Here is a 10,605-nt window from a genome sequence, read left to right on the forward strand (position 1 = left end):
TTTCAGTTTTCTCGCCCTAATTCTTGTGCTATGTCGTTTGTTTTGGTATCATTGTGTTCGGAATTAAATTCCCTGCAGGTGTATATGCACATGTCCAAAAGCCCGGCATGACTTCCCACAGCAAAGCCTAAAGTTACATATGAATGAGCACCAATTTGCACACAGCCGCCTAACTTGTATACTTGTTCAGTTTGATAACATCAATTTTCGTCTTGCCTCTTTCATTTTGGTATCAAATTGTTTGTAATATAAAGGCGCGTATTTTATAACTATTCCCATAATAATAGTCATATCTGAAATTTTAACAAATATTTTAAGTTTAGATGCTCATCATCACAAAATTATTTATCTTTCCAGTGTTCTGACATAAATTTTCATGTTACATCTTTCATTTTGGTATCAAATTGTGCGCAATTTAAAGGCACTCATTTTGAAACTATCCCAAAGTCAATCGGATAAAAAATGAATTTTATACAAATATTTTATTGTTAGGCTCGAATAGTGTCACAAGATAGGACTTGGGAGAAAAATTGGCGATGCATTATGTGTCACGAGATAGGAAAAGTGTTAATGGAACACCATCTTACTCCTTAGTATATGAACTGCATTGTCCCACTTAGTTATGCACCTCCTTATAGAATGTCCTGATTTTCAGAATGAACATATGTATAGCTTGCTTTCCTAATGTGCCTTAGGTGTTTCATGGCCCTCAATAGAATCTATGGTTACCTTTGATATCACTTGCCTTGTTTTCCTTTGTTCTCGTATTAACATTGAGCGATATTTAGTACCTTTCGAATATCGCCTTTTAAATACAATATGTAGTATTATGTACAGTGCTAGATAATATTCCCAGCTTGGCATCATCTTTTAATAAATACTTAATTCCTGGACAGGGAGTGTTGATTGAGTGCCATTTCATATCTACCCAGGTTATAAAAAGAATTTGTGGGTCATGTTACTACAGAGAAAACTAATAGACTAAGGTTTAAGATAGTGTTGGAAGTGAGAGCTCGAAGTACAAACAAAACTCAAGTCGTTTAATCATTATTTATCCTCGAGTGTGTATAAAAATAGTTTGGTTTTTGTCTCGATATACCAGGTAAGACAGATTGGTACCTTCCTAAATTTCCTGATGCAAGGATTAATGGAGGGTTAATTTCCTGATGCATGGCTACTTATTTTCCTTAATGAACACCACTCTGTACAAAACAGATTACTTTTAGTACTGTAGTTTAATATGATTTTGAAGCCCTGAATATTCAACCTGCAGTTGTAGCATTGGACCATAACCTTACATCTTGCCATAATGAAAATTGATATGATTTGTTTTGCAGGTGATACCCAAAGTCAACACACGAAAGAAGAACAACAGCTTGGTTTCTCGAGCAATGCAGCACATACTGGGAATGTAATTGGAATTCCTTTTTCTATTTTTTCCTTTTTTTGTTTTTCCATCTTGTTGCAGAGACATTGCATCCTACCTTGTTGTCCAGTGTATCTCTTATCTTCTACAACTCAAATTTTATTAATGCTTTGATATTATGATGTATGTAATAGTACAATTCATGTGAAAACTTACAGTGCAATGTTAAAGAATTTTTTTAGCATTAAACCACCTGAAGGAACATTAAATATCATGCTCCAGAATGTTTGCCAAGGATCTTCATGCAACACCAGTTGTCCTCAAGCTAGAGGAGGAGCAGGCAGGATGTATCCATCCTCCTGTTTGACATAGGCCTAGGCCTAAGGTCTAGTCTTCAGTGCGCCAAGTAGGTCAGCTACAGAGGCACTAAGTGTGCACCGCCCCTCCTACCAACTGTGGTAGGCCCTAGACGTGTGGATTGGCCAGAAATTAAGGCAGCAATTGTTAATGTGGCAATATCGAGGCCTGCTGAGGGGAGAGTTGTGAGGTAGTTTGGGCCGCCTCGCGGTACCTGAAGCCTGGGGCTCCACGCGCGTGAAAAATAGCCTTTGTGCCCTCCCTACCCAAGGTCGTGGTCTGTGTGCGCGACTAGTGTGTTTACACAAGAGACTGCCAGGGCACACCATAGAGTGCCCCTACACTACGTGTGAGTGTAAACCTTGTGCCTTGTAGGTGTCTATATGTACATGTGTGTGTACGTAGGGCAGAGTGCAGTGTTGAAGACATACCACCCAACAACACATGAAGTGAGCCGCAGCAAATAGATGGTTGTTGACACGAGAAGTAAGACTTTGAGACAACAAGAACAAGTGACCATGGCTGGTGTACCCGGGAACCATAACAGCCCCCATCCCTGCCAGGGGCCCATGGGTGATGGTCCACACCCGGGGCCCTCCGGTCGGGATCCCAGCCCTGGGCCCTCCAACAGTACTGATACAGGAGACTACAACAGACGATGAAGGTTTCAACCTAGTCCAAAGTAAAAGTAGCAAGAAACGGGATAAGTTACGGCGACAGGGTGAGCAGCAGCAACAACAACAACAACAACGACGACGACGACACGACGAAGACAGTGAGTGGCACACCCTAATCTTCCCTGCAGGGGTAATGACAGCATCAGAGAAGTTCAGATGGATTATTGAGGCCGCCCGCGCCCACAGAGAAGTTTATCGTATAGACAGCAGGTGTGTAGGTGGCAATGTTAGTGCACGGGTGCAGGGGCACAGAGCCCTGAAGTTCTTCACAGAGAACAGCCTCGAGTATCAAGGTAAGAATGTCAAACTGTTAGAAGCAAACCAACAGACAAGACAAACTAAAATTATAATTAAGAACTATAGCATTCATGTTGACGTGGAATATCTCAAGGACAATAAAGAGATTGTTTGGGTCGAGCAGCAACACTGGACCAGGGGGACTGTTCAAAAATCAAGCAATTGCTATGTGGAAGGGAGAGCTGCCCCAAGTCATTAAAATGCCAGGCATGAGGGCGTGCAAAGTGGAGAGGTATATTGGCAGCCCGTCCTTACGTGGCAACTGTCAACGGTGGGATCACAGAACGTGGCAATGTGATCGCCCAATTAGGTGTGGGTGTTGCAGTGGCTCTCACGACACCAAGCAGTGTCTGGACAAGCTTAAACAGGGTGGGGGTGGCGGGGTAATACCTAAATGTGTCAACTGCAAGCAGGCCCACCATGCCTGGAACAGATATTGCAGCAGGAGGCCTGACTGGCAGGGCTTGAGAAGGACGCCGACGCAGACAGCAGGTGGACCAGTAAACAGGGGCGGGAATGGCTCCGTGAACAGTACCACAGCAAGCCAGGGTCCAGCCTCCAGTAGGCAGACACCAGCCTGGGGTAGTGGTGGAGTGACCCACCACCACCCCGCACAGGCCCAACCAGATCCCATTTCTCTCACAAACCAACTTACCTCAACCCCACTCACTAACCCCAACCTTATCTCCCTCACTAACCCCAACCCTACCTCACCCAACAACACCATTCCTGCCTCATTCCCCATACCCCCTAACGCCTCCCAGTCAACCAGCCCTTCCGCCTCTCAGGCGACCCTCCCTTCCCCCCACCCTACCACTCCCCCTCCCCACTCACCAGTCAACACCTCACTGGGTCCAGATAAAACAATGCCGCCCGATATCGAAGCAATGATTACCCACATAATAAAAAATCACCCACTCATGCAAGAACTAATAAGCAAGCAAAATAAACTTGAGAATACCCTATGTACAATCCAGAAGACCCAGGAGGACATACTTCACATTCTGCAGGGCCTGACGTTGCCTCAGGCGAGTTCAGCAGGTTGCAACTTGGTGCATGAGGATGCAACACGAGCCACGGCACATAACAGCAAACTCAGTGCTACCGTTGACCCAGTGAACACACCACCCCCAGTGAACACACCACCCCCAGTGAACACACCACCACCAGTGAACACACCACCACCAGTGAACACAGCACCACCAGTGAACACACCACCACCAGTGAACACAACACCATTGACCACTGGCACCCATACAAACAGTACCACCAGCACATGACGGTGGTGCAACACCACATACAACACCACCAGTGAACACACACTCACCAGCAACACCACATACAACACCACCAGTGAACACACACTCACCAGCAACAACACCGCACACAGTACATCTGATGACCAACACCTCCACAATGGATAGAGGTTACCTCCCTGGGAGGATGACTCGTGCAAGATCATCATCAATGAAATGGCAATGAAAAAATCCAACATGATACCACAAGAAATGAGGCACAAGTATCTCGAGGACATTTATAAAGAAGCCGGAGATGAATTAGATCAAATCTACACTGACGGGTCATCTAATCCTATCAGTGGCAGGGCTGGTGCAGCATACAGGTAATCAAGGATAATACCTTCCAACGCAGAAATGAAGAAAAAGCACGTATTGAGAACTATGCCTCTTCAACGCAAGCAGAGCTAACTGCCATTGTTATGGCGTTAAGGTTTCTTGAACGGAACACTAATGGTGCAGTGATTTGCACCGATTCAAAAGCAGCACTGCAAAGCCTAAGTAAAAATCAGGCAGAAAATCTTGCAATAGTCGCTGAAATCAAGAGAGCTGTGAGAGTACTTACCAACCAGGGAAGAGTCATCAAGTTTCTGTGGATCCCCTCCCATGTTGGAATATGTGGGAATGAACGAGCAGATGTGCTGGCTGCTGAAGGCGCTGAAGGAGACCATATTGAATACTTCATACCCAAGACTCAACTACAAATTAGAGGTATTATCAGGCAACATCACCGTGACAAGGTAACTGAGGAAAGGAGGATAGAGGTACAAACCAGTGAATCTGTACGATGGTACAACATGGTTGCAGCTGGCAATCCCAATCAGTATGGCCAAAGAGGAGGACGACGAGGGAGAGAATCTGTAATAGCGAGAATCCGTCTTGGATACAAATATCCATGGAGATTTGGAATGGAAACAACAGTTGATCAGCGAAGTTGCAGAATCTGTGGTGAGAGTGATGGACACCGCCTTGACCACTATCTACGTGAATGTGAACACCTGAGAGACATTAGGAATAACTGTAGAATAATAAACCCCACATTGAGTTAGGAAAACACTTTTTGTCAAATGTAGATACTGTTCTTAAAAGATTTCCCCATTTTGCACCCGCAAGATAACGTAAGCTTTTAAGGGCTGATAAATGTTAATCTTCTTGTTTGAGGAGCTGTTCACTTGAGACAGTTAAGCAAGTCCCAGCTGTGTCTGGGTACAAGTGACAGGATGAACAACCCAGCGGGTTTTCTTCCTATTGGGGAGTGTTGTACATTCTGCTATGGCGATATGTTCACTCACAAGATGAGTGGCGCTGCCCAATAAACTCGCCCCTCGGGGCAAAATTTAAAAAAAATTTAAATTTCATGCAACATTACAGGTTGAACACACCAATTTCTACACATGTTAACTGGATAGGTAATTTTTATTAGTTTGTCTACAGTAAATGATTTATTGGGACTATATAGTAAATACAAAAAATAATAATTTTTAATAAAGGTTTTATGTTCATATGTATTGAAATTCATGATTAGTGCTCATTGATGCAGTTATAATACTATATCTTTGTATTTCAAAAACACTCGCTCATGCGTGCGTGCGCATATTTTCAATATCAAAATAGACTAAAAATTTGAGCACCATTCTGTTTACTTCACACATGTTACAGAACTGTAATGCCTATTGTTGGCCATCTACAAAGAGTATTGTATGCTGCTACGTGCAGTGGTTTACCTTTTACTTTTCCTAAATGACCTACAAAAATAAACATGCTTTTATTAATGTCGTTTTTAAATACTACCTAGTCATCAGATGTGTAATTTAAATAAAAAATCTTGTGTAAGAATGTAACATGCAAGATCAGAAAAGAAAGCTACTTTCTTGCAATATTTCTCCAGGATAACCAATTATCTACACAAGAATACTAATTCTGGGTATGTTCAAGCTGCCGTAATAATTTTGCATTGCAAGAACTAGTAATTTTTTCGCAAGCCAATTTTCTGCAATTGGTTTAGATCTTAAAAGCTGTTTAAAATGTGAATGCTTTGGTTACATTGTACTGTACAGAAAATTTCATCAATGTACTCCTAAAGGTGAGGGTTTAATTCAATTTGTTTTTCTCTGGGAGGAAGGGGGAGGGGGAGGTATACCATATAGATTTTCATAGATTTGTTTTTGTTTATTTTTGGCAGTTTGTGTTGTCTGGAGAACAGTGGGTGGTTGTATGTGAATGGTGGAGATTGTTGATTGATTAGAGTGGGTGGGTGTGAGCACACATTGAATCTATTAAGTTGCCTACTACAGTAGTATACAGGTCTAGATTAGCTGCCTGGTTCCCTGCATCATAAAGGCAGCAAGTCTTACCATTATCAAATGGTGCTCTCTCCATTCCCTCATACTCCTTAATTAACATGCTCACACACACCTAATAAAACTACAACCACAAGTAAAAGTGAAATACTGAGTTACAACAGAAAAATGGGAAATGCCAAACAAATGTTCCACCAAAAAAGTGCCAAATGCCTCCCCCCCATCCCCCCCAAAAAATCCTAAACGGCGAACAAAAAAATTCAAAATGCCCAACAAAACATTTCAAGACACCCAAAAAAAAAATACAAAACGCTCAACGAAAATTCTAAAATGCTTGACAAAATAAAACCAAAACGTCCAACAAAAAATTTAAAATGCTCAAAGGAAAAAAATATCAAGTGCCCAACAAAAAAGTGGACTACTCTATCCAAGCATGGAGACCTATACTGTACCGTCAAAGGGACATGTAATACAATTTTGGGCAACACATTGAGAATGATAGTTTTATGTTTATTTAGTGCAGTTGGATGTTAAAAACGGCATGGCATATGATGGGATGAGATGAGGATGCGTGTTATGTGCTTTTAGTGGAGTCGACTCTACTTTCTTTGTTGCCAGAGTCGGGTAGGCCATAGTGTAGAAAGTAGCCGAAGATTGAGGCCTGTAGCAGAGACCTTCATAAAGGCTGGAGTAGAGAGCTCAAAGGAAGGCAAGAGTGAAGAGCTATAATGAGAACGGGAAGAGAGCGCCAAGCCATTACGACTGTATTGGAAGGGATCAAGGATTTGGAGTGTAATGGGGGAAGGAATGGAGCAGAGCTTGGATGAGGTTTGAGGGCAGGGAGCTTGAACAAGACTAGGATTGGCTATCTGCTCTCAACCCATCCTCAGACCAAGTTCATTCCAACCAGCGGTCAACCCCAAAGACGCATTCATGAATTTTAACATGATGTTCATTCAAAATGGGAATTTTCTCAAATATAAATTATTATTATTTTATATTGCCATATTGTACATGTTTAGGCACTGGTTAGGTTAGGTGTTTAGGTTCAGTTGATGATTATTTGTATTTGTAGTACGCGGGCGAAGCATTTACAACATTGTGGCTCGAACGAAATTCGTCAGTGAAGCACTTGTTCCGGAAGTGTTCAGACGTCATCAGTTGTCATGTGTAAACCGTTTTAATTTTATAAACCGGGTTTGGTGGGTGCATGGAATGGACTTTGGGTTTTTGTTTGGAGGACGGGCTGCTGCTGTGGTGCGAGGTTTGTAGTGTCTGGTGTACAGCCTGTCCTCCAAAGACCCAAATCTTTTGAATATTCCGGGACGCAGACGGTGCTAAATAGTCTTCCCAGCTTAGTGTCTTCTTTTAACAATAACTTACTTCCAGGGCAGGAAGGGTTAATGGGGCACTAATTCTTAACTAGATTGTAACAGCTAAATGAATTTGGGGTTCAGTTCCTGAGCCAATATATGTTTATTATATGTCTGTAACATTTAATATTATAACCTCCACGGAATGGATATGGGGTATTTAATAAATGAACAAACTAAAAATAACTGTTGCTCTATTTGCCCCGTAGAATACTCTCACTGTTAGTTTCCCGTCATTTTGAGCTAGCATATTTGCACCATACAGATTATGAGGATCCCTTTGTGCTTAATACCTCGATCCCCGACAGTCCAAGTGGTTGGGCACCATTCCTTTCCCCCGTTCCATCCCAATTCCTTATGGGCCCTTCCAAGTGCTATACAGTATAGTTGTAATGGCTTGGTGCTTTCCCCTGATAGTTCCTTCCCCCTCGAATTGTTATTTTTTTTTTATTATTATTATTTTCTACCACAGACGTGGCCACACATTTACAATGCTAACCAGCATATATACATTTTCTTCTGTCCTCCATGGACAGGGTTAGAGAAGTGTTAAACATATAGTTCAAGGGTTTATTGAACACTCAACCACAGAAGGTGATTCGGTGCTTTTAAAATGCTAAGCTAACCTACATACGTAAATACATAGATACACAGATTTACGTATGCCCTACATAAAGTGTTTGATGTGTCTTTTACATAGTGTCATTAATGTACATTCACAAAGGTGAAATGTAATTCTGATCAGCTTCCATATATACTTTATACCCATACATATACATACACACACACATATACATACATATATACACACACACATGCATTCACATACATTTGTCTCATTTACTCTGGCAGGGTGAGATAGCTGATAAAGAAACTAGTGTGCAATTAAGCACTTAATCACTGAAGGTGATGAAGGTGCTTTTACAAGCTCAGGTTATATAGTTACATCATTTATATACATTGTATGATTGATATATTACATGGTCAATCTTGGATACAAGTCCAATATATCAAGTGTTCCAGTACTCATATAGTAATTACAGAGTTCAGCATACCTTAGCCCAGGAGGGCAAAAGTCAGTCAGTATGGGACATTCTACAATATAATGTTCAAGAGAGTGCATGTTTTCTCTTTCACAAAGTTGACACATCGTGTACGCGACATTTGGGTTTTGAGAAAGCTGCCAGATACATCTATATCCCAGGCATATTCTGGCCACTATAACATCACATTGCCGGGTTCTTGTTCTATTAGTCCCATATGTGGATGTCTCCTCACGATATCTATCATAATACTTAATGCTACAACTTTCAGGTCTTTGAGAATTTGTTAGGTCGGTGAGATTTTCATTAGATATTTGTTTAAGTATTCTCTTCGTCACTGCTAATGAAACACCCATATCAATTTCTACCACTGGTTTTCTGCAGGCTGTCTTAGCAAGCATATCAACAGTGTCATGCCTTGAGATGCCAACATGTGATGGTATCCATAGGAATTTAATCTCAAATCTGTTTTCTTTGGCAGCTAAAACATTCATTCGAATATCACTGACTGTTTTCTGGGTGTCACTACTATGTGCGTTCAATGCCAGGAGTGCACTCTGCGAGTCACAGTATGTAAGTCCACTGCCTTTCTTTTAAAAATTCAGTGGCAAGGTATATGCCTGCAAGTTCGGTTTGAGTAGTACTTGCCCAGTCATTGACGCGCTTCATTGCTGTATGTACGAGAGAAGATTGTTCAAATATGTTACATGCTCATCCGGTACATCGTCCACCTTCTTCTACAGAGCCGTCGGTATAGCACTGATACACATCGTTACCCATACTCTGAGTACTTTCAGTGATGCTTTTCAGTGTTAACTGTTTTAATAATGTAGTGTGCACACTATCTTTCTTGGGCGCATTTACAAAATCAACTGATAGATCCCAGTTATCCCATGGAGTAATTGGCTGATTAATCATTAGTTGAGTTGGGTACATATTTAATATTTTGATAGAGTTGGCTACCTTGTAGAACCAATATACATAATCAGATTTCGTTCTTCTTCTATAGACCTCAGGTGAGTGCAGCATATTAGAAAGTTTAGCTTGAAACTTCATGTGTTGTCTAGATCTACTCAATGCCTTCACGTCGAAAACTGTGCTAATAGACAAAATTCTCTCACTTATGGTAGGTAATTTTAACTCTGCTCTCATATTAACTATTCTCGTGGACTTTGGAGCCCCAAGGATGAGACGCATAGCTTCATTTTGCAAGGTTTCAAGAGATTTCAGCTCTTTGTCAGTAAACAGTGTGAGATGTAGAGCATTGTAGTCAATCACAGAGCGTATAAATGATACATAAAACATTCTAGCAAGTCTCACGTTAAGTCCATGATTGACACCAACAAGGACCCGCAAGGGCTTTAATCTCTCCCAAAGTTTCCTCTTGAGAGAGGAAAGGTACCCAGGGTCGTTAAAGGGGACACCAAGGTATCTGTAAGACTCGCAGTTCTCAAGTGCTCGCCCATCTATATGATAATTGGCTGGTGGAATACCACATGGAGTGAGGGCACAAGTTTTCTGTACAGAGATAAGGAGGCCACATTCCTCAGCTCTAGTAGGAAAAGCGTCGAGCAGAACTTGCATTCTAGGCTCGGTGGCAGCCTGTAAACATATATCATCAGCATAACAAATGACAGTGTCTTCATTATTAGTTGGAAGATCTTTAATAAGTTTATGCATCAGAACGTTGAACAACAAGGGACTGAGGACCCCTCCTTGTGGAGTTCCCAGTTCAAAGTGTTTGCTCTCTGTGCTTTTAACACCATTAAACAAAACATATGCTGTTCGATTAGACAAATAGCCCTTTATCCATTTCAGTAATTTTCCTTGTATTCCCAGCTCGGCAAGGTGTTCCAGTATGATTTCTCTGTTTGCTGTATCAAAAGCTGCTGCTAGG

The 10,605-nt window shown here is 41.6% G+C and overlaps 1 protein-coding gene across 1 annotated transcript in view; it reads left to right on the forward strand.

Moving 5' to 3' along the window:
* The window catches only part of LOC123775305 (nucleoporin NUP35-like), a 70,992-nt gene extending 65,228 nt beyond the window's left edge, over window positions 1–5,764 (forward strand). The window contains 1 exon segment of the mRNA XM_069311625.1: window positions 1,338–5,764. Coding sequence (XP_069167726.1) covers window positions 1,338–1,415 — 78 coding nt within the window. The 3' untranslated portion in view covers window positions 1,416–5,764.
* Window positions 5,765–10,605: the final 4,841 nt, after the last annotated feature.

Source organism: Procambarus clarkii, chromosome 70, assembly GCF_040958095.1.
Source record: "Procambarus clarkii isolate CNS0578487 chromosome 70, FALCON_Pclarkii_2.0, whole genome shotgun sequence".
Lineage (NCBI taxonomy): Eukaryota > Metazoa > Arthropoda > Malacostraca > Decapoda > Cambaridae > Procambarus > Procambarus clarkii.